Here is a 25421-nt window from a genome sequence, read left to right as displayed (position 1 = left end):
ACAAAAGGCTCGCCAGAACCTCGAGACAAACTGGGAACCTCTGTCAGAAACAATATTCTCAGGAATGCCATGTAAACGAACCACATGCTGGAAGAACAAAGGCACCAAATCAGAGGAGGAAGGCAATATAACCAAGGGCACCAGATGGACCATTTTAGAAAAGCGATCACAGACCACCCAAATGACAGACATCTTTTGAGAAACGGGAAGGTCAGAAATGAAATCCATCGAAATATGTGTCCAAGGCCTCTTCGGGACCGGCAAGGGCAAAAGCAACCCACTGGCACGTGAACAGCAGGGCTTAGCCCTAGCACAAATTCCACAGGACTGCACAAAAGCACGCACATCCCGTGACAGAGATGGCCACCAGAAGGATCTAGCAACCAACTCCCTGGTACCAAAGATTCCTGGATGACCGGCCAGCACCGAACAATGAAGTTCAGAGATAACTTTACTAGTCCACCTATCAGGGACGAACAGTTTCTCGGCCGGACAACGATCAGGTTTATTAGCCTGAAATTTCTGCAACACTCTCCGCAAATCAGGGGAGATGGCAGACACAATGACTCCTTCCTTGAGGATACTCGCCGGCTCAGATAACCCCGGAGAGTCGGGCACAAAACTCCTAGACAGAGCATCCGCCTTCACATTTTTAGAGCCCGGAAGGTATGAAATCACAAAATCAAAACGAGCAAAAAATAACGACCAACGGGCCTGTCTAGGATTCAAGCGCTTGGCAGACTCAAGATAAGTAAGGTTCTTATGATCAGTCAAAACCACCACGCGATGCTTAGCACCCTCAAGCCAATGACGCCACTCCTCGAATGCCCACTTCATGGCCAGCAACTCTCGGTTGCCCACATCATAATTACGCTCAGCAGCAGAAAATTTCCTGGAAAAGAAAGCACATGGTTTGAACACTGAGCAACCAGAACCTCTCTGTGACAAAACCGCCCCTGCACCAATCTCAGAAGCATCAACCTCGACCTGGAACGGAAGAGAAACATCAGGTTGACACAACACAGGGGCACAGCAAAAACGACGCTTCAACTCCTGAAAAGCTTCCACGGCAGCAGAAGACCAATTAACCAAATCAGCACCCTTCTTGGTCAAATCGGTCAATGGTCTGGCAATGCTAGAAAAATTACAGATGAAGCGACGATAAAAATTAGCAAAGCCCAGGAATTTCTGCAAACTTTTTAGAGATGTCGGCTGAGTCCAATCCTGGATGGCCTGAACCTTAACCGGATCCATCTCGATAGTAGAAGGGGAAAAGATGAACCCCAAAAATGAAACTTTCTGCACACCGAAGAGACACTTTGATCCCTTCACGAACAAGGAATTAGCACGCAGTACCTGGAAAACCATTCTGACTTGCTTCACATGAGACTCCCAATCATCTGAGAAGATCAAAATGTCATCCAAGTAAACAATCAAGAATTTATCCAGATACTCACGGAAAATGTCATGCATAAAAGACTGAAAAACAGATGGAGCATTGGCAAGTCCGAACGGCATCACCAGATACTCAAAATGACCCTCGGGCGTATTAAATGCCGTTTTCCATTCATCTCCCTGCCTGATTCTCACCAGATTATACGCACCACGAAGATCAATCTTAGTAAACCAACTAGCCCCCTTAATCCGAGCAAACAAGTCAGAAATCAATGGCAAGGGATACTGAAACTTAACAGTGATCTTATTAAGAAGGCGGTAATCAATACACGGTCTTAGCGAACCATCCTTCTTGGCTACAAAAAAGAACCCTGCTCCCAATGGTGACGACGATGGGCGAATATGTCCCTTCTCCAGGGACTCCTTCACATAACTGCGCATAGCGGTGTGTTCAGGTACGGACAAATTAAATAAACGACCCTTAGGGAATTTACTACCAGGAATCAAATCGATAGCACAATCACAATTCCTATGCGGAGGAAGGGCATCAGACTTGGACTCTTCAAATACATCCTGAAAGTCCGACAAGAACTCTGGGATGTCAGAAGGAATGGATGACGAAATAGACAAAAATGGAACATCACCATGTACTCCCTGACAACCCCAGCTGGTTACCGACATAGAGTTCCAATCCAATACTGGATTATGGGTTTGTAGCCATGGCAACCCCAACACGACCACATCATGCAAATTATGCAGTACCAAAAAGCGAATAACTTCCTGATGTGCAGGAGCCATGCACATGGTCAGCTGGGCCCAGTACTGAGGCTTATTCTTGGCCAGAGGTGTAGCATCAATTCCTCTCAACGGAATAGGACACCGCAAAGGCTCCAAGAAAAATCCACAACGTTTAGCATAATCCAAATCCATCAGATTCAGGGCAGCGCCTGAATCCACAAACGCCATGACAGAATATGATGACAAAGAGCACATTAAGGTAATGGACAAAAGGAATTTGGACTGTACAGTACCAATAACGGCAGAGCTATCGAACCGCCTAGTGCGTTTAGGACAATTAGAAATAGCATGAGTAGAATCACCACAATAGAAACACAGTCTGTTCAGACGTCTGTGTTCGTGCCGTTCTACTTTAGTCATAGTCCTGTCGCACTGCATAGGCTCAGGCTTACTCTCAGACAATACCGCCAGATGGTGCACAGATTTACGCTCGCGCAAGCGACGACCGATCTGAATGGCCAAGGACATAGACTCATTCAAACCAGCAGGCATAGGAAATCCCACCATTACATCCTTAAGAGCTTCAGAGAGACCCTTTCTGAACAAAGCCGCTAGTGCAGATTCATTCCACAGAGTGAGTACTGACCATTTTCTAAATTTCTGACAATATACTTCTACATCATCCTGACCCTGGCATAAAGCCAGCAGATTTTTCTCAGCTTGATCCACTGAATTAGGCTCATCATAAAGCAATCCCAGCGCCTGGAAAAATGCATCAACATTACTCAATGCAGAATCTCCTGGTGCAAGAGAAAACGCCCAGTCCTGTGGGTCGCCGCGCAAAAAAGAAATAATAATCAAAACCTGTTGAATAGGATTACCAGAAGAATGAGGTTTCAAGGCCAAAAATAGCTTACAATTATTTCTGAAGCTCAGGAACTTAGTTCTGTCACCAAAAAACAAATCAGGAATCGGAATTCTTGGTTCTAGCATCGATTTCTGATCAATAGTATCTTGAATCTTTTGTACATTTACAACGAGATTATCCATTGAGGAGCACAGAGCCTGAATATCCATGTCCACAGCTGTGTCCTGAAGCACTCTAATGTCTAGGGGAAAAAAAAGACTGAAGACAGAGCTAAGAAAAAAAAATGATGTCAGGATTTCTTTTTTCCCTCTATTGGAAATCATTGAATGGCTCCTTGTACTGTTATGGCTGGCAATCAGGCAACACAGCGTGCAGTAATCAGCGCACATACAGAGATCTGGCAATAACCAAAAACAATAGGACGAGCTCTGAGACGTGGAATCTCTGTAGACTGCAGTACCTGATCTATCCTCACACAACTGGAAGCAGCAGTGGATTGCGCCTATCAACTACCTATGCAACTCGGCACTGCCTGAGGAGCTGACTAGCCTGAAGATAGAAATACAAGCCTGACTTACCTCAGAGAAATACCCCAAAGGAATAGGCAGCCCCCACATATAATGACTGTTAGCAAGATGAAAAGACAAACGTAGGAATGAAATAGATTCAGCAAAGTGAGGCCCGATATTCTAGACAGAGCGAGGATAGCAAAGAGAACTATGCAGTCTACAAAAAACCCTAAAACGAAAACCACGCAAAGGGGCAAAAAGACCCACCGTGCCGAACTAACAGCACGGCGGTGCACCCCTTTGCTTCTCAGAGCTTCCAGCAAAAGATAATAACAAGCTGGACAGAAAAAACAGAAAACAAACTAGAAGCACTTATCTAGCAGAGCAGCAGGCCCAAGGAAAGATGCAGTAGCTCAGATCCAACACTGGAACATTGACAAGGAGCAAGGAAGACAGACTCAGGTGGAGCTAAATAGCAAGGCAGCCAACGAGCTCACCAAAACACCTGAGGGAGGAAGCCCAGAGACTGCAATACCACTTGTGACCACAGAAGTGAACTCAGCCACAGAATTCACAACAGCCACTCTAGCTAAAATAGAAAAGGACAGGACAGAGTTCTGTGCGGTCAGTATTAAAACCCTTCCAAAAATATCCACAGCAGATTATACAAAAATTCCTCCATCTAACTAAAGACATGGAACGTATATCTGCAACTCCAGAGACTAGTAAACTCAGAGCAGGAATACAATCAAAAAACAAGCACACAGCTTGTGTGCCATAGAAAAAGAAACAGACACTTATCTTTGCTGAATTGGCAGCTAAGCAGGAGAAGCCAGACAGAGAACCAACACTTCCCAAGAAACATTGACAACTGGCAAGGACTAATGAGTCCTGCAAACCTAAATACCCCAGTCAGAACTGCAATCAGCAGATACACCTGTCCAGGACTGCAGCCCAGAGACAACTGCATTACCACCTACAACCACCGGAGGGAGCCCAAAAGTAGAATTCACAACACATATCGCTGCTAGACACTTACAAAGCATACAATAAGAATAAATATACTGCATATACCATTTTGTAAGTGTGCAACCTGTGTGGTCTCATAGGGCGCGGTAGCTTGCTCTGCTGAGGAATGGCTTCATGGCTTGTGATCACAATTCATGGTCCTAGTGACTGTTATTTAGACATTGTATATTATATAACTGTGGGGTGGTTTTTGGTCAGTGTGGTGGCAGATGATGGCCGATACCTTGCTATATAGACCAGTCCTGCTCCTGCCATTACTGTATTGCGACTTTGCGCCACAATATAAACTTCCAGAGTTTGCATGGAAACATTTCTCTTTAACCCCTTCCTGACCTGTGATGCCACGTAGACGTCATGAAAGTTGGTGCCAATCCGACCTGTGACGCCTATGTGGCGTCATGGAGGGATCGCGTCCCTGCAGATCGGGTGAAAGGGTTAACTCCAATTTCACCCAATCTGCAGGGACAGGGGGAGTGGTACTTCAGCCCAGGGGAATACACCCCCCCCCCGTGGGTACGATCGTTCTGATTGGCTGTTGAAAGTGAAACAGCCAATCAGAGCGATTTGTAATATTTCACCTTTGAAAACTTGGGAAATATTACAATCCAGCCATGGCCGATGCTGCAATATAATCGGCCATGGCTGGAAACCCTGATCTGCCCCCCCCTGCCACCGATCTCCTCCCCAGTCCTCCGTACTGTGTTCCACTCCCCTCCGTCCTCCTGTCCGCTCCCCCGTCCTCCTATCCGCTCCCCCCGTGCACTGATCCCCCCGTGCTCCGATCTTCCCCCCTCATACTTACCGAGCCTCCCGGTGTCCGTCCGTCTTGTCCATGGGCGCCGCCATCTTCCAAAATGGCGGGCGCATGCGCAGTGATTAAACTTGTCACAGTGATCAAAATAAAAAAAATAGTAAATGAACCCCCCCTTTATCAGCCCCATAGGTAGGGACAATAATAAAATAAAGAAAATATATTTACTTTTATTTTTCCACTAGGGTTAGGGTTAGAACTAGTGCTAGGGTTAGGGCTAGGGTTAGGGTTAGAATTAGGGTTTGAACTAGGGTTAGAATTAGGCTATGTGCACACGGTGCAGATTTGGCTGCGGATCCGCAGCGGATTGGCCGCTGCAGATTCATAGCAGTTTTCCATCAGGTTTACAGTACCATGTAAACCTATGGAAAGCCACATCCGCTGTGCCCATGGTGCGGAAAATACCACGCGGAAACGCTGCGTTGTATTTTCCGCAGCATGTCAATTCTTTGTGCGGATTCCGCAGTGTTTTACACCTGTTCCTCAATAGGAAACTGCAGGGGAAATCCGCACAAAAAACACTGGAAATCCGCGGTAAATCCGCAGGTAAAACACAGTGCCTTTTACCTGCGGACTTTTCAAAAATGGTGCGGAAAAATCTCACACGAATCCGCAACGTGGGCACATAGCCTTAGGGTTAGGGTTGGAATTAGAGTTAGGGTTGGAATTAGGGCTAGGGTTGGAAATAGGGTTAAGATTAGGCTTGTGGTTAGGGTTTTGGTCAGGGGTGTGTTGGGATGAAGGTTGTGGTTAGGGTTGGGATTAGGCTTAGGGTTGGGATTAGGGTTAGGGGTGTGTTGGGGTTAGTGTTGGAGTTAGAATTGAGGGGTTTCCACTGTTTAGGCACATCAGGGGTCTCCAAACGCAACATGGCGCCACCATTGATTCCAGCCAATCTTGTATTCAAAAAGTCAAATGGTGCTCCCTCACTTCCGAGCCCTGACATGCGCCCAAACAGTGGTTTACCCCCACATATGGGGTACCAGCATACTCAGGACAAACTGGGCAACCAATATTTGGGTCCACTTTTCCTGTTACCCTTGTGAAAATAAAAAATTGCTTACTAAAACGTAATTTTTTTAGGAACTTCTGTGAAGCACTTGGGGGTTCAAAGTGCTCACCACACATCTAGATAAGTTCCTTGGGGGGTCTAGTTTCTAAAATGGGGTCACTTGTGGGGGGTTTCTACTGCTTAGGCACATCAGGGGCTCTGCAAACGTAACATGATGCCCGCAGACCATTCCATCAAAGTCTGCATTCCAAAACATCATTACTTCCCTTCTGAGCCCCGTCATGTGCCCAAACAGTGGTTCCCCCCACATATGGGGTATTAGTGTACTCAGGACAAACTGGACAACAACTTTTGGGGTCCAATTTCTCCTGTTACTCTTGTGAAAATAAAAAATTGCGGGCTAAAAAATAATTTTTGAAGAAAGAAAAATGATTTTTTATTTTCCCTGCTCTGCGTTATAAACTTCTGTGAAGCACTTGGAGGTTTAAAGTGGTCACTGCACATCTAGATTAGTTCCATGGGAGGTCTAGTTTCCAAAATGGGGTCACATGTGGGGGAGCTCCAATGTTTAGGCACACAGGGGCTCTCCAAACGCGATATGGTGTCCGCTAACGATTGGAGCTAATTTTTCATTCAAAAAGTCAAATGGCGCTCCTTCCCTTCCGAGCCCGGCCGTGTGCCCAAACAGTGGTTTACCCCCACATGTGAGGTATCAGCATACTCAGGACAAATTGCCCAATAAATTTTAGGATCCATTTTATCCTGCTGCCCATGTGGAACTGATCAAATTGAGGCTAAAACAAATTTTTGTAAAAAAAAAAGTACTTTTTCATTTTTACGGATCAATTTCTGAAGCACCTGGGGGTTCAAAGTGCTCACTATGCATCTTGATAAGCTCCTTGGGTGGTCCAGTTTCTAAAATTGGGTCACATGTGGGGACGCTCCAATATTTAGGCACACAGGGACTCTCCAAACGCGACATGGTGTCCGCTAACGATTGGAGCTAATTTTTCATTCAAAAGTCAAATGGCGCTCCTTCCCTTCTGAGCCCTGTTGTGCGCCCAAACAGTAGTTCCCCCCACATATGGGGTATCAGTGTACTCAGGACAAATTGTACAATAACGTTTGGGGTCCAGTTTCTCTTTTTACCCTTGGGAAAATAAAAAAATTGTTGCTAAAATATCATTTTTGTGACTAAAAAGTTAAATGTTCATTTTTTCCTTCCATGTTGCTTCTGCTGCTGTGAAGCACCTGAAGGGTTAATAAACTTCTTGAATGTGGTTTTGAGTACCTTGAGGGGTGCAGTTTTTAGAATGGTGTCACTTTTGGGTATTTTCAGCCATATAGACCCCTCAAACTGACTTCAAATGTGAGGTGGTCCCTAAAAAAATGGTTTTGTAAATTTCGTTGTAAAAATGAGAAATCGCTGGTCAAATTTTAACCCTTATAACTTCCTAGCAAAAAAAAATGTTTCCAAAATTGTGCTGATGTAAAGTAAACATGTGGGAAATGTTATTTATTAACTATTTTGTGTCACATATCTCTCTGGTTTAACAGAATAAAAATTCAAAATGTGAAAATTGCGAAATTTTCTAAATTTTCGCCAAATTTCCGTTTTTATCACAAATAAACGCAGAATTTATTGACCTAAATTTACCACTAACACGAAGCCCAATATGTCACGAAAAAACAATCTCAGAACTGCTAGGATCCATTGAAGCGTTCCTGAGTTATTACCTCATAAAGGGACACTGGTCAGAATTGCAAAAAACGGCAAGGTCTTTAAGGTCAAAATAGGCTGGGTCATGAAGGGGTTAATTCATTCAAAGGGGTATTCTCACATTACATTAGTGTTAATAAGATAAACAGTATGAAGCAAAGTTTGCATTTGACTCTCTCGGCGCTCCGTAGCAAGTTTTATCCAACTCATCATGAACGGTTGGCCTGGTGACCTCAACAGACCACGCCCGCCGACGATGGTCTAGTGACCAATCAGTAATGTGGGGCGTGGCTCGGCGCATAGTGCCGAGTGGGTACTTCCGCCTTTGTGTAGTGCCTGGTTGCCGGCCGTGTCAGCAGCATGGTCCTGAGCGCCGTGTAACCATAGCAGCGGAGCCGTCACCACCTGCCGCCCGGTGATGCTGTTCGCTCCGCCGGTTCTCACCACGTTAGTGTCTCGATTCGTTGCTGGCAGCCACAGGTTCCCGCCGCTCCCGGCCGTCAGAGCGTGTGCCGGCATGTCAGGGGACATGGAGCAGCGCATGGTGTGGGTGGATCTGGAGGTGAGAGCTGCGGCTGTATGGCGCGGGAGATGCGGGAGGCATGAGGGGGCATTCCCGGGGCTGCGCCACCCTGGGGGGATCCGCGGGACCATCAAGCAATGCACCGCTCCCTCCGCTCCTCTGCTGACAGGCTGCAGCGGTGACAACAGTGAAGCCAATCATTAGGCACTGTATTTTTCTACAAAAAGAGAAAAAAAACAGCGATCCCAGGGATTGTCTGCAGCCAGGAGCGAACGTAGAAATCGCCACTGACCCCAGTGATCGGCTGCAGACAGGAGGGAACGTAGAAATCGCCACTGAGCCCAGTGATCGGCTGCAGCCAGGAGCGCACGTAGCAGTCGTCACTGAGCCCAGTGATCGGCTGCAGCCAGGAGGGAATGTAGAAATCGCCACTGAGCCCAGTGATCGGCTGCAGCCAGGAGCGCACGTAGCAGTCGTCACTGAGCCCAGTGATCGGCTGCAGCCAGGAGGGAATGTAGAAATCGCCACTGAGCCCAGTGATCGGCTGCAGCCAGGAGGGAATGTAGAAATCGCCACTGACCCCAGTGATCGGCTGCAGCCAGGAGCGCACGTAGCAGTCGTCACTGAGCCCAGTGATCGGCTGCAGCCAGGAGGGAATGTAGAAATCGCCACTGAGCCCAGTGATCGGCTGCAGCCAGGAGGGAATGTAGAAATCGCCACTGAGCCCAGTGATCGGCTGCAGCCAGGAGCGCACGTAGCAGTCGCCACTGAGCCCAGTGATCGGCTGCAGCCAGGAGCACACGTAGCAGTCGCCACTGAGCCCAGTGACCGGCTGCAGCCAGGAGCACACGTAGCAGTCGCCACTGAGCCCAGTGATCGGCTGCAGCCAGGAGGGAATGTAGAAATCGCCACTGAGCCCAGTGATCGGCTGCAGCCAGGAGCGCACGTAGCAGTCGTCACTGAGCCCAGTGATCGGCTGCAGCCAGGAGGGAATGTAGAAATCGCCACTGAGCCCAGTGATCGGCTGCAGCCAGGAGGGAATGTAGAAATCGCCACTGAGCCCAGTGATCGGCTGCAGCCAGGAGGGAATGTAGAAATCGCCACTGAGCCCAGTGATCGGCTGCAGCCAGGAGCGCACGTAGCAGTCGCCACTGAGCCCAGTGACCGGCTGCAGCCAGGAGCACACGTAGCAGTCGCCACTGAGCCCAGTGATCGGCTGCAGCCAGGAGCGAACGTAGAAATCACCACTGAGCCCAGTGATCGGCTGCAGCCAGGAGCACAGATATTAATCATGGACCCCATAGCAAGAGTCCTAATTGTATTCCCCCTACACCCCAGAAAACCTATAGACGGACATGTATCACTGTAAGTATTGCCCTCATTGGAGTCCCTCAATGATCTTAACCACTGCGATACTCTGTTCATGGGCCCCATATACTATGAATGATGCCCCCTACAGTACCCTATATGTATGGTGCCCCAACACAGTATAATGCCGCCACAGTGCTCAGAACGCGGTGTAATGCCGCCACAGTGCTCAGAACGCGGTGTAATGCCGCCACAGTGCTCAGAATGCGGTGTAATGCCGCCACAGTGCTCAGAACGCGGTGTAATGCCGCCACAGTGCTCAGAACGCGGTGTAATGCCGCCACAGTGCTCAGAACGCGGTGTAATGCCGCCACAGTGCTCAGAACGCGGTGTAATGCCGCCACAGTGCTCAGAACGCGGTGTAATGCCGCCACAGTGCTCAGAACGCGGTGTAATGCCGCCACAGTGCTCAGAACGCGGTGTAATGCCGCCACAGTGCTCAGAACGCGGTGTAATGCCGCCACAGTGCTCAGAACGCGGTGTAATGCCGCCACAGTGCTCAGAACGCGGTGTAATGCCGCCACAGTGCTCAGAACGCGGTGTAATGCCGCCACAGTGCTCAGAACGCGGTGTAATGCCGCCACAGTGCTCAGAATGCTGTGTAATGCCGCCACAGTGCTCAGAATGCTGTGTAATGCCGCCACAGTGCTCAGAACGCTGTGTAATGCCGCCACAGTGCTCAGAACGCTGTGTAATGCCGCCACAGTGCTCAGAACGCTGTGTAATGCCGCCACAGTGCTCAGAACGCTGTGTAATGCCGCCACAGTGCTCAGAACGCGGTGTAATGCCGCCACAGTGCTCAGAACGCTGTGTAATGCCGCCACAGTGCTCAGAACGCGGTGTAATGCCGCCACAGTGCTCAGAACGCGGTGTAATGCCGCCACAGTGCTCAGAACGCTGTGTAATGCCGCCACAGTGCTCAGAACGCTGTGTAATGCCGCCACAGTGCTCAGAACGCTGTGTAATGCCGCCACAGTGCTCAGAACGCTGTGTAATGCCGCCACAGTGCTCAGAACGCTGTGTAATGCCGCCACAGTGCTCAGAACGCTGTGTAATGCCGCCACAGTGCCCAGCACACAGTATAACTGTCCCCATATGTACAGTATAATGCTGCCACAGTGTTCCCAGCACAGAGTATAACACTGTCCCCATATGTACAGTATAATGCTGCCACAGTGCCCAGCACACAGTATAACGCTGTCCCCATATGTACAGTATAATGCTGCCACAGTGCCCAGCACACAGTATAACACTGCCCCATATGTACAGTATAATGCCGCCACAGTGCCCAGCACACAGTATAACGCTGTCCCCATATGTACAGTATAATGCTGCCACAGTGCTCCCAGCACACAGTATAACACTGTCCCCATATGTACAGTATAATGCTGCCACAGTGCCCAGCACACAGTATAACGCTGTCCCCATATGTACAGTATAATGCTGCCACAGTGCCCAGCACACAGTATAACACTGCCCCCATATGTACAGTATAATGCTGCCACAGTGCTCCCAGCACACAGTATAACGCTGTCCCCATATGTACAGTATAATGCCGCCACAGTGCCCAGCACACAGTATAACTGTCCCCATATGTACAGTATAATGCTGCCACAGTGCTCCCAGCACACAGTATAACACTGTCCCCATATGTACAGTATAATGCCGCCACAGTGTTCCCAGCACAGTATAACACTGTCCCCATATGTACAGTATAATGCCGCCACAGTGTTCCCAGCACAGTATAACACTGCCCCATATGTACAGTATAATGCCGCCACAGTGCCCAGCACACAGTATAACGCTGTCCCCATATGTACAGTATAATGCTGCCACAGTGCCCAGCACACAGTATAACACTGCCCCCATATGTACAGTATAATGCCGCCACAGTGTTCCCAGCACAGTATAACACTGCCCCCATATGTACAGTATAATGCCGCCACAGTGCCCAGCACACAGTATAACGCTGCCCCCATATGTACAGTATAATGCCGCCACAGTGTTCCCAGCACAGTATAACACTGCCCCCATATGTACAGTATAATGCCGCCACAGTGCCCAGCACACAGTATAACGCTGTCCCCATATGTACAGTATAATGCCGCCACAGTGCTCCCAGCACACAGTATAACGCTGTCCCCATATGTACAGTATAATGCCGCCACAGTGTTCCCAGCACAGTATAACACTGCCCCCATATGTACAGTATAATGCCGCCACAGTGTTCCCAGCACAGTATAACACTGTCCCCATATGTACAGTATAATGCTGCCACAGTGCTCCCAGCACACAGTATAACGCTGTCCCCATATGTACAGTATAATGCCGCCACAGTGCTCCCAGCACACAGTATAACGCTGTCCCCATATGTACAGTATAATGCCGCCACAGTGTTCCCAGCACAGTATGATGATCCCTCTGTTTACAAAACAGTATTATGGCTTTCAGAGCCCAGCAAACATAGTATGATGACCCCCACTCAGTATTATGACCTCTACAGCCCCCGCACTCTGTATGGCCCTCAAATTCACTGAAATAATGAGGCAATGACAAAAATTCCCACATGTTCCAACTTCTTGTGTGACCGCTGTAGGAAAACGTGGCATGTTCCTTCATTGTGACCATAACTCTCTGTGCCGCCATTTTAAGCTTCTCCATTAATGCTGTTAGACGAGGACGTCTCCCGTGGTTGTAGTTACCTGGGATTTCGGTGGGCTTGGCTCTGCTGGTCCGGGTGGTCTCTCTAAAGTGTCTGGGGTGTAACCTGTTGCTCCTATGTCTGCTGGTTTCTCTGTGTTGCAGATGACCGGACTGGACATAAAGAAGGACCAGATTATAGAGATGGCTTGTTTAATAACAGATTCCGACCTCAATGTACTTGCCGAGGTAAGTGGCGCCATCGCCAGGTTGTAGTGAGACGAACGCCTCTATTTCATGTAGTAGAAAAAAGAAGGGTCTGACAGCACTCACTCAAGGGGGCGCTCGTTCAATGTCCAGGGAACCATCCTGGATATACCAAACAGTCCAAAAGTAGACGAACAGCGCTCCAGCCGGGTGTAGTAGCATCAAAACGATAGTTTATTTTGTCAGGAAACAGCAACGTTTCGACCAGAACCTGGTCTTTTTCAAGTCTTGAAAAAGACCAGGTTCTGGTCGAAACGTTGCGGTTTCATGGCGAAATAAACTATCGTTTTGATACTACTACACCCGGCTGGAGCGCTGTTCATTTACTTTTGAACGCCTCTATTTCATTCATCCTTTGTATGGCTGGTCATAAAGTATACATTTTGTATGGTCATCTCCACTTCCTGTCTCAGCGGTGACCACAGAGCGGTCTTCTCTGAAACCTAGTAGAAGTGGGTGCTACTAGGCGAGTATCAATTAGTTTATTTCCGTCAGATCCAAGCCCCTGGTAACTGATGATTTCCAGGTGTGACTATCTCTGACATACCTGCCCCATGTAGCATGATTTGGCAGCACATGGAGTCTATCGTGTTCCTGTGGGCTACGTCTCATTCTGCTAGATCTGTCAGAATATCCTTTGTTGTAGATCAACTCGCTCGGCTGCTCACAGAGGTAGACACAGGAACATTTCTCGTTTGAATCTTCTACTGGTTTATTAAAAAGATACGGCATAAACCAGTGCAAAGATCAGCAAAATAAACACAGCCTTTCTGGCATGACTGGAAAACAAAAAAAAAAAAACGTATCGCACAGTCCATGTGACTACAGGGATCCACCCGCTTAGGATAAACAGCAGGGCTTAACTTTGCCATAAACACAGCTGGGGAGATCTTGTCTCCAGGCACACTGAACCCGGAATGAGTCAGGAGGCTGCCTATTTACCTTCTGGACTCCACCCTGGGGTGGAGATATGGTGAACAGCCTCCCACCCACTCTTCAGCTGTTCTTAAAAAAAAAAAAAAAAAACAGCCCTAAGATCCTCAGTCACACGTTTCTCCCCTCCAGTACTTTAGCGGAGACCTTGCTACACCATCTAATTAGAAAATAAGAGAAATCTGAAAAAAAAAATGTGATCTTGCGCAGTTGTAATGGTGCTGTAACTTTTCCTTTTGCAGGGCCCTAATTTGATTATTAAGCAGCCAGATGAGTTACTGGACAGCATGTCCAACTGGTGCAAGACCCATCATGGAAAGGTAACGTGTGCCACACACCACCCCGGCTCCAGTCACTGATGCTTTGTGGATCTGTGTTGAGGGCTTCCATGTTTATGACAGCAAAATCTACAGTTTTGTAGCTCTATTTTTTCAGTGGAAACATATGATGCGCACTGACAATCCTATTAAGTGTTTTTTTTTTTTTTTCTGTCAATGCAACATCAAGACTTCTACACAAAAGCCAAGATAGAAGTGTGAACAAAGCCTTTGGCCAGAATCACACACACATCTTTCACAGTCTGTACACTGTCTGCAATTCCCAAACTGATCGGGGATCTCCTGACCCAAACTGTCCACTTCATATGTGTCTGAGGTTGTAACTTCGGGTCAGAAGACCCGTGGTCATTCCCAGCATTGCAGCCCGTGTACAGACCATAACGTATGTCTGTGTGAGTCCATCGTTAAAGACAACTTTTCACCAAATTTTTCATGTTCAACAGAGAGACATGATATAATGGTGAATACAACTTTTGTTTTTATTTCACCTCTCTGTTGTGGAAATATTAGCATACAGTGTATTTGGCTCCTAATGAGCTAAAAATTTATTAAGCCCAAGTGGTTGTTACCAGTAGTTTGCACGGGGGGTGTGTCCTTCTTCGGCCTGTAGGATGCTGACCAATCATAAGCAAACAGCAATACTCAGAGGAAAGAACACACCCCTACTATAGCTTAGGTCAGGATTATCAGTGCATGGGATATAATAATACAGCTGTGATCTCCTGGCCTAACCTCCTGCATGAGTCTCTGTGGGGCAAGGGCAGTGCAGCGGAGTTTAGCTGCGTCACATTACAAACCCTTCTTTATCCCAAGTGTAGACTGAATAAACCCTGATGCACAGAGATCAGAGGACATCTCGTGTCTATAGTGTGGACCTGTAGGTGATTTTCATGAGAGATTACACAAGGTGTTATTAAGGTTGCTTGCGCCACTAATTACACTTTTGCTTTCTGATTGCAGTCTGGCCTTACACAAGCTGTGAGGGACAGCAAGATATCGCTAGCACAAGCAGAGTACGAGTTCCTGTCTTTCGTCAGGAAGCACACTCCGCCTGGAATCTGCCCCCTGGCAGGTGGGTTACGGGCCAGCCCTTCCTCATAGATTGTTGTACTCCTGCATTTCATACAATTGGGAGCTGGAACAGACGTCAGCCTTGTGCTGAGCATCCGCAGCACTCGGCCCCGGCACAATGCTGCAGTAGCATATTAGATAGAGCCAAGGAATGTATAGAAAAAGTACAGTACAGTATCGTAAAATCGTCCGTATGACATCTGCACCAACATTTACCATCATCCACTCGGCACGGCTGATCTTGGGCTTCTGTAATTGGGTTATAAGTTATTGTTTTTGAAAAATACAAAAAAATGGGACTTCTGATGCCTGGTTAAAGGGGTTTGCTAACAATAGTATATTGATGAGGGGCTCATCAGTTGGGGCTGTCATCCTCAACTATCAGTTTATTACCTGGTGCAGTGGCCGCTGGAAGTTGAGTATATCGAGACGAAAAATGGAATATATGGAGCCGTCCTCGGGTGCCAAATGGCTGTGAACAGCACTGCTCCTAGTGCATTGTCATCTGAGCTGCAGTACTCATACATAGCCACTGTATGGCGCTCTGCTCCTTCCAAAATTAATATATCTCAGCCCTGGACAACCCCTCTAAGTTCTGTAGCACATCATCCAGTCATTCAAGGATTTGGGGGGGGTTATTCCTGTTCACATGACTTGTTAAAATCTGTATATGCACTGCTGGTGATAAAATAACAAAGGGGATCAGCAGGTCTCTGCATCCATTTTTGATAATGGGGGGGCTTTACTGGTCACTGCAAGCTTTGGGATATGACCAGTGACCCACCCGGCCTAATAAAGTGTCCCAGGGCAATGCCTGAACCCCTGTGCACACGGGAGAAAAGAAGCACCCAAACAGCAGCGTGATGTAGAGCTGCCATTATTCCTGTGCATTGCTTTTGGGGCATTTGTTGTCACATTGATCCTTCGGATGAGGTGGGGGGATCTGATCACTGGGATGGTCACAGATCCCTGCAGGAAGGGTCCCAGGACCTTATACCCCATTAGCTCTGATTGGGATACAATATACACTATAGAGTAAACGTTTGGACACACCTTCTCATTTAATTATTTTTCTGTATCTTCATGACTATGAAAATTGTACATTCACACTGAAGGCATCAAAACTATGAATGAACACATGTGGAATTATATACTTAACAAAAAAGTGAAAAGCAACTGAAAATATGTCTTATATTCTAGGTTCTTCAAAGTAGCCACCTTTTGCTTTGATGTCTGCTTTGTACACTCTTGGCATTCTCTTGATGCGCTTCAAGAGGTAGTCACCGGGAATGGTTTTCACTTCACAGGTGTGCCATTTCAGGTTTAATAAGTGGGATTTCTTGCCTTATAAATGGGGTTGGGACCATCAGTTGTGTTGTGCAGAAGTCTGGTGTATACACAGCTGATAGTCCTACTGAATAGACTGTTAGAATTTGTATTATGGCAAGAAAAAAGCAGCTAAGTAAAGAAAAACGAGTGGCCATCACTACTGTAAGAAATGAAGGTCAGTCAGTCCGAAAAATTGGGGAAACTTTGAAAGTGTCCCCAAGTGCAGTGGCAAAAACCATCAAGTACTACAAAGAAACTGGCTCACATGAGGACCGCCCCAGGAAAGGAAGACCAAGAGTCACCTCTGCTTCTGAGGATAAGTTTATCCGAGTCACCAGCCTCAGAAATCGCAGGTTAACAGCAGCTCAGATTAGAGACCAGGTCATTGCCACACAGAGTTCTAGCAGCAGACACCTCTCTACAACAACTGTTAAGAGGAGACTTTGTGCAGCAGGCCTTCATGGTAAAATAGCTGCCAGGAAACCACTGCTAAGGACAGGCAACAAGCAGAAGAGACTTGTTTGGGCTAAAGAACACATGGAATGGACATTAGACCAGTGGAAATCTGTGCTTTGGTCTGATGACTCCAAATTTGAGATCTTTGGCTCCAGCCACCGTGTCTTTGTGCGACGCAGAAAAGGTGAACGGATGGACTCTACATGGTTCCCATCGTGAAGCCTGGAGGAGAAGGTGTGATGGTGTGGGGGTGCTTTGCTGGTGACACTGTTGGGGATTTATTCAAAATTGAAGGCATACTGAACCAGCATGGTTACCACAGCATCTTGCAGCAGCATGCTATTCCATCCGGTTTGCATATAGTTGGACCATTATTTATTTTTCAACAGGACAATGACCCCAAACACACCTCCAGGCGGTGTAAGGGCTATTTGACCAAGAAGGAGAGTGATGGGGTGCTACGCCAGATGACCTGGCCTCCACAGTCACCAGACCTGAACCCAATCGAGATGGTTTGGGGTGAGCTGGACCGCAGAGTGAAGGCAAAAGGGCCAACAAGTGCTAAGCGTCTCTGGGAACTCCTTCAAGATTGTTGGAAGACCATTCCCGGTGACTACCTCTTGAAGCTCATCAAGAGAATGCCAAGAATGGGCAAAGCAGTCATCAAAGCAAAAGGTGGCTACTTTGAAGAACCTAGAATATAAAACATAATTTCAGTTGTTTCACACTTTTTTGTTATGTTTTATATTCTAGGTTCTTCAAAGTAGCCACCTTTTGCTTTGATGACTGCTTTGCACTGTGACTGTGGAGGCCAGGTCATCTGGCGTAGCACCCCATCACTCTCCTTCTTGGTCAAATAGCCCTTACACAGCCTGGAGGTGTGTTTGGGGTCATTGTCCTGTTGAAAAATAAATGATGGTCCAACTATATGCAAACCGGATGGAATAGCATGCTGCTGCAAGATGCTGTGGTAGCCATGCTGGTTCAGTATGCCTTCAATTTTGAATAAATCCCCAACAGTGTCACCAGCAAAGCACCCCCACACCATCACACCTTCTCCTCCAGGCTTCACGATGGGAACCATGTAGAGTCCATCCGTTCACCTTTTCTGCGTCGCACAAAGACACGGTGGCTGGAGCCAAAGATCTCAAATTTGGAGTCATCAGACCAAAGCACAGATTTCCACTGGTCTAATGTCCATTCCATGTGTTCTTTAGCCCAAACAAGTCTCTTCTGCTTGTTGCCTGTCCTTAGCAGTGGTTTCCTGGCAGCTATTTTACCATGAAGGCCTGCTGCACAAAGTCTCCTCTTAACAGTTGTTGTAGAGAGGTGTCTGCTGCTAGAACTCTGTGTGGCATTGATCTGGTCTCTAATCTGAGCTGCTGTTAACCTGCGATTTCTGAGGCTGGTGACTCGGATAAACTTATCCTCAGAAGCAGAGGTGACTCTTGGTCTTCCTTTCCTGGGGCGGTCCTCATGTGAGCCAGTTTCTTTGTAGCACTTGATGGTTTTTGCCACTGCACTTGGGGACACTTTCAAAGTTTCCCCAATTTTTCGGACTGACTGACCTTCATTTCTTACAGTAGTGATGGCCACTCGTTTTTCTTTACTTAGCTGCTTTTTTCTTGCCATAATACAAATTCTAACAGTCTATTCAGTAGGACTATCAGCTGTGTATCCACCAGACTTCTGCACAACACAACTGATGGTCCCAACCCCATTTATAAGGCAAGAAATCCCACTTATTAAACCTGACAGGGCACACCTGTGAAGTGAAAACCATTCCCGGTGAATACCTCTTGAAGCGCATCAAGAGAATGCCAAGAGTGTACAAAGCAGACATCAAAGCAAAAGGTGGCTACTTTGAAGAACCTAGAATATAAGACATATTTTCAGTTGCTTTTCACTTTTTTGTTAAGTATATAATTCCACATGTGTTCATTCATAGTTTTGATGCCTTCAGTGTGAATGTACAATTTTCATAGTCATGAAAATACAGAAAAATCTTTAAATAAGAAGGTGTGTCCAAACTTTTGCTCTGTACTGTATTTATTTGCTGAAGTCTGGGCCAAGTTCAGTACAATATAGAAAAAAAGAGGCAAAAACGTTGGCAGTGCTGCAACACTGGCAGAAACAATATCCAACTACCAGATATAGTGGTGCACGGCTTGTGAAAAAGTAGAAAAAGTATATGTTCGATTCCCCACGGCTGTTTGACATCTGCAACATATACGGGAACTGCCTGTTCGTTATGCAATCTATGTATGTGTTACGGCTGGGAGTTGAACATATTATTTGAGCACGCCAAAGACACTCAGTTGTCACCCAAGCATACTCAGATAACACCTTATCCAAGCTCGCCCTTCACAAAACCAGTGACGTATATTTTCTCTGTTTTTAGGGAATTCTGTGCACGTGGATAAAGCGTTCCTGAACAAATACATGCCTCAGTTTATGAGACATCTGCATTACAGGATAGTTGATGTCAGCACTGTTAAAGAGTTATGCAGGTAAGTAATAATTGCAGTGACCGGTTTTTCGGTCGTCTATACGATGCCTCTTCTCCCCTATCTTTTATGCTTTGCTGTCGCTGTCATTTGAGCACATAAAGGGATCGGGGTTGGTGAAGAGAAGAAGGAAGGAACGCTGGGGGATCATTTGTGTTTCACGTCTGATGGTTACTCTCTAAATGGGGCTTATGCCGGGCAGTGCAGGACGCAGCCAGATCACTGCTCTCTGCCATGTGTTTCTGGTGACGCAGAAACGATCAGCGAACCGACGTGCGTCGGGTGTGGGGGAGGTCACAGCTCCTTTTTCTTATCCCAGACAAATCTTATCCTAAGGTAATTTACCGCTTATTTAGGATTTATGCAATTATGTTTGAGTGATGTCTGGGATGGGATCCTTTTGAGCCCCGCTGTGGCTGACTTACCGCCAACCTAGAGGAGTTCTGCTTGTCCTCACATAGTGATGTATAGGGCAGCACCAGTGTTACGCGAATATGGCTCCTCTAGAGGTGCAGTACATGGCTCAGTGCCCTGGCTTGAGAGCAACTGCAGAGTCTGATTTATAACACCTAAAGACATATGTTAATAGGTGCTGTGTTTTTTGGACTATAAGACGCATCGGACCATAAGATGCACCTAGGTTTTAGAGGAGGAAATTAGGGGAAAAAAACTGAAGCAAAAAATGTGGTCAATGGTCCCCTCATCCCTATCCTGGTATGCATGGGCCCATTCTTAGGCTACTTTCACACTAGCGTCGGTCCGTCGCATTGCGTCGGGCAGACGCATCCTGTGTCAACGCAGCACAACGGGGGCAGCGGATGCATTATTACAACGCATCTGCTGCCCCCATTGTGAGTTGCGGGGAGGAGGGGGCAGAGTTTCGGCCGCGCATGCGCGGTCGGAAATGGCGGACACAGCGCACCAAAAAACGTTACAAGCAACGTTTTTTGGTGCCGACGGTCCGCCATAATGCAATGCGTCGCTAATACAAGCCTATGGAGAAAAAAGTTTTTTCTGCAAAACGACGCATTGCGACGTGCGTCGTACGACGCTAGTGTGAAAGTAGCCTTATTCTGGTATGATTGATCATCGGAGATCACGGTGAGTATCCATTCCTCTTCAGTAGCATGCACTGTCAGCCGCCTGTTGCCAGCGGTTGTGTGCCAATAATTAAGAGAAATGAATATTCAGAATATTCATTTCTCTTAAGTATCGGCACACTTGGCCGCCGGCAGGAGCAGGAAGCCGGCAGCTGACAGTGCGTGCTACTGAAGAGGAATGGATACTCACCGTGATCTCCGATGAACACCCAGTGAGCATTCCGGCACCTGTGCTCGATCTGCTTGTGAGCGGCGCATGATGTCCCTGCCGTGGTGTCCCTGCCATGCTCTGCTGACAAGCATTCATCAGCTGCTGGCACCAGAGCAGGATGCTGCAACTGCGAGTGAGCGGAGGAAGGTAAGAGTAATGCTTCTTTTTTTATCTTTTCTGATGGGGCCATGTATACCAGGAACTGGATGAGGGTCAATCAATCAATCAATCTTACCAGGATGAAATGAATATTCATTGCCCTCCACGCTCATGGGCGTGGAATGCGGTGCATATTGATTTCTCTTTAGCAGCGGGCACTAGTTAGCCAGAGCCGCCGGCTCCTGCCTCTGTGACCCGCTGCTCCTCCGATACCCCCACCACAGCCAGAGCCAATACATCTGGGCTATAAGACGCACCCCCCATTTTCCTCCACATTTTGGGAGGAAAAAAGTTAATCTTACAGTTCAAAAAATACGGTATGTCAGGGGGAGGGAAATTGTAGAAGAAGATCGGTTCCCATCTTTGAACGTTTTCCAAGTGTTTCTACTCGTCCGGCAATGATTAAAACGTAAGGGAAAGAATTAGAAAGGTTCTCCTCTTGTTTCAGACGCTGGTACCCTGCGGACTATGAACGTGCACCAATGAAAGCAGCTTCTCATAGGTACGTGCGCTATCTCACCTCCACCGAAAACTGCGCCACACCCCCCTATAACCAACCCCCCCAAACAATTAAATCATTGTTTTCTATTAAACAACACACATGAAATTGTTGCAATGATAAAAAGTCAGTTTAATCAAATTATTTATACCCACAGTGACCGGAATATAAAGAAAAGTAAAAAAAAAAAAAAAATCTGTTCTCCCTACACACAAATTAGGTTGATTAACCAATTAGATCCACCCCGTAATGGCTCTGGTAACCAATCTGACTCTTATTATTGTTTAGATTTTTTTATTTTTTTAATTCACAAAAGCATCGTGAGGTATCAATGGGTTGTTAATAAGCCCCTTCTATGGCCTAAATAGTAGTTTTCTCGGCTACCATCCGGTCATTGATGGCCGGGCGATCACAATGTCTCATGTTCTGCCCCTTCACAGTCCCCCAAATCTACTATTACAGCCACCTGTGTAGTTCCCTAAATTCCCACTAGATGTCAGCAGAGCACCAGGGAGTTTCCTGAAAAGTTGAATGAACTCTCCCGTCTTGGGTCATGTGACTGTATATCGGCCGCGACTTCATCTGCATGTTTCTTGGCAAAAATAGAAAATGGATCTTTATAGAGAAAAGTGTAGGGAGTTTCGCTCCTTTGAGGAATTAGAATCTGTTTTTGGTGAGTAACCTTGTTTAGATGCTACTTTGCAATCATGGAATTACACTGGCTGTACAGATTGCTGGCTTATTCAGGCAGGCCGTCTTGTGTTCTGATGCGCACAGAATCGTCCTTGTTCTCGGCAGCACAGTTCCTGTTTACACAGGACAATGTGCTGCCGAGTGATTATTAATAAGCTAGCTCAGCAATCATTTCATTTCGAGTGTTTTACTCACTCGTTGGATGATCGGTATCTGGTTTACACTGCACATTATAGGGAATGAAGCGATATGGGTGTCATTGCACCCTGAGGCTGTGTTTACACGTTGCATCTATTCAGTGGTTTTCCTGCTAAAAATGCAGCGTTTTCCTGTCCAGATTTCTGGACTCTCATTAACACGATGCTTATTTTTTCCTTGCAGATGTGATGCCATTTTAGATCGGTCAATATTTGCAACATTTTTCATCTATTTTAATGAATGGAAAATACACATTTAAAATGCGGCAAAAATCTGCATTTTCTGCCATCACACCAGTGTTTGTAACAGATTTGTAGCAGATAAGACTTACAAGAGGCCAGAACCAGCTCACTGACGGGTTCCTCGTTAGCCCTTTCTGGCATCAGATCCATGGATTTAAAGAGGAAGCCAGTAGCTATCCACGGAATAGGCAATTATGTACTGATGGGTGGGTGTCTGACCACCTAGATTGGCCTTTTTTAAAAATTTTTTATCACCAACAAGCTTTTATTCCTGTTACAAAATTAGATACCCTACTGCCTCTTCATTTGTTATCTATGGGGCTGCAGAAGCCCCCTAGGGAATGAGTGGAGCGGTGGTCACACTTGTGCGCTGCCACTCTCTGCTGATTAGCGCTGGTCTCATTGTTTGGACCCCCATTGTCACCTATCCTGTGACTTATTTTCACTGGACATCCCCTTTAAGTAAAAAACAAAAATTGCTCCCCGAAAGTGTCTATATTTTTAAACGTTTTTTTTTCAGGTCTTTGCTAATGGCGGCCTATCCTTAGGACAGACCGACAAGATGAAGCAGCCCTGCCCCTCGACAAGCATGACGCCCCCTGCATACACTTGCCTGGCACTGCTGCTCAGTCCTATACAAGTGAATGGGACCAATCTGCTGTAGCAGACACAGTGGCTACTAAATGTGCCCCCGTGGCTAACATTGTATTTAGACCTGTTACATATGAGATTAGTCTCCCTGACAGCAGCCGATCCCTCGGGAGGCCTGGTAAGCAATACCGATAGTGCGGCCCCCAATCATCTGATGAGCTGTGCGGAGATCACAGGAGTGAGAGGTCGGACCCCCAACATCCCCAACTATCATCTGACTAAATCTTTACAAGACACCGCACCATATATCTTATAGTGACATATCGGTCATGGACAACCCCTTTAATCTTGTTCATAATACAGTTTGTCATTTAAAGGGAACCTGTCACTCTGAAAATGCCGTCCAGTCTGCAGTCTCCATGTTGTAGAGCAGGGAGCTGAGAAGACTGACATCCAGTTTTGTGAGGAGAGGTGCAGTATGACCTGGGTTTTACTTGTAGAAATGGCACCGGTCATGTTCCCAAACACTATTAACCTGTAGATATCTGGTTAGGCCTCACTCAGACATCTGTAGTTTTCACATATGTAAATATGGTGCGTGAGTCATCAGTGATGGAGTAATAAATTACAAAGGTTCTCCTGTTCATTATAATGTTAATTATGAAGCGCACAGATTTGACACTGATGTCATCCATGTGCGGTCGGCGATTTTCATAGTCCCATAGACTTAGAAAAAAACAGACATGTGAATGGCTGCCGAGATTTTCATAGGTACATGTTATATCCGTGAAAAACATGTATGTACAGCAGGGACGTCTGAATGAGGCCTTACTGAAAGTGCGGCTACAGGGAGAAAATGAACTTATTTCCTCCCAGGAGCTGCCGGCTTTCAGTTATAGAGGTGTTACCGGAGCAGCAGCGGAGAGAGCTGTCAGTCAGTCCTGGGGTGTGCGTATACCTGAGGCGTTCGTCTAGCTGGCGCATAATGTGTGATGAGCCGTGACTGCAGCCTTTCTGGGCACTGCCTCTGTGACTGAAAGCTGGCGGCTCCCTGGAGGAATCAGGTTAGTTTCCTCCCAGTAGAAGGGCTTTTGGTGCTGCAGCGGGCAGCCTTAGAACAAAGATTAACCCTATAGCTGCTAATAGTGTTTGGGAACATGATGGGTTCCCTTTAATCCTCTGCTCTTTCTGGGTTTTCCTGTCCGGTGGGTGGTACGATCAGTGCAAAGAAAGCTGTCAGTCACTGATAGGACCGCCCACTGGACTGGAAATCCCAGAAATGATGAAAGCACAGGTTATGTCCATCTACTCTGCTCCCTACTCTATAGCATTGCTGCCTGCAGATTGGCCGGCGTCTCCTGATGACAGGATCCCTTTAATGAATGTTTCTTATTAACCCATCGCTTCAGGGTAAAACCTCCCTGCCCTCCACGCTCCCCTGATTTATGCTTCATTCTTGCCTTTTGCAGAGCTTTGGATGACATCCGAGAAAGCATCAAGGAACTTCACTTTTACAGGCAGAATGTTTTTAAGAAGGTGACCGATGAGAAGTAGGACTGCGAGTCTCCTGGCATGTGGCGGTGTCTCCCGACATGTGGCGGCGTATCCAGCACCCACCCCGGCGTTGTTACTATGCACGTTCATTGGTAAAACCCAACAGTGGTTGTTTCTTCCAGGCTGATTGGGGGAAGGGTTAGAGCACAGGAACATTTTACATGTGTGATAAAGTTGCTTATTTTGAATTTTGTTCTTACCAATAAATTGTTCCCCCAACAGTCTTTATTCATTGGCATATAAATGTAATAGCGGCGTCTATCATCATCACTGACAGGTAGTAACGCATTCACTGCCAATAATGCTTCACTCCAGCTACTATTCCACGCCGGTGTACAGTGAGGAAGAACTTGGGGACCCTTCTAGCAAGTAATAGGGGGATCAAATGGGGCCCCCACAGCTAGCACATGCTGAGGATCAGTGGCGGACACAGACAGAGCGGGCCCCTGTGCAAGAACAGTATATGGGCCCTTTCCAGTCCAATAGTTCTGCTATGGCAGAAGCGCCTTACTGCCCGGGCCCCTGTGGGACTGCACAGGTTGCTGCAATGACACGTCCGCCCCTGCTGAGGTTAGGTGCCCCATGCTGGTGCAAATTTGCATCCTTCTTGTAAGGACTTTAATTGAAAACTTCACCACAGGTATTTGATCCATGAATCGC

At 47.0% G+C, this 25421-nt stretch overlaps 1 protein-coding gene across 1 annotated transcript; it reads left to right on the top strand.

Moving 5' to 3' along the window:
* The first annotated feature begins 8382 nt into the window (after window positions 1-8382).
* REXO2 (RNA exonuclease 2) lies at window positions 8383-24982 on the top strand. Its single transcript, XM_069743096.1, has 7 exons — window positions 8383-8644; window positions 12779-12862; window positions 14056-14133; window positions 15112-15223; window positions 19409-19517; window positions 21433-21486; window positions 24677-24982. The coding sequence occupies exons 1-7, from the start codon at window positions 8501-8503 to the stop codon at window positions 24759-24761; spliced, it is 666 nt and encodes a 221-aa protein (XP_069599197.1). The 5' UTR covers window positions 8383-8500; the 3' UTR covers window positions 24762-24982.
* The last annotated feature ends 439 nt before the right edge of the window (window positions 24983-25421 follow it).

The sequence above is a fragment of the Ranitomeya imitator genome, chromosome 10, assembly GCF_032444005.1.
Source record: "Ranitomeya imitator isolate aRanImi1 chromosome 10, aRanImi1.pri, whole genome shotgun sequence".
In the NCBI taxonomy this organism is placed as follows: Eukaryota; Metazoa; Chordata; class Amphibia; order Anura; family Dendrobatidae; genus Ranitomeya; species Ranitomeya imitator.
This window is presented reverse-complemented; position numbering and strand designations above follow the sequence as displayed.

Coding starts and splice junctions, on each gene's coding strand:
- REXO2 (XM_069743096.1), top strand. CDS start 8,501: ATGCTGTTCGCTCCGCCGGTTCTCACCACGTTAGTGTCTCGATTCGTT. Junction 8,645..12,778: donor TGGTGTGGGTGGATCTGGAG/GTGAGAGCTGCG, acceptor TCTGTGTTGCAG/ATGACCGGACTGGACATAAA. Junction 12,863..14,055: donor ACCTCAATGTACTTGCCGAG/GTAAGTGGCGCC, acceptor TTCCTTTTGCAG/GGCCCTAATTTGATTATTAA.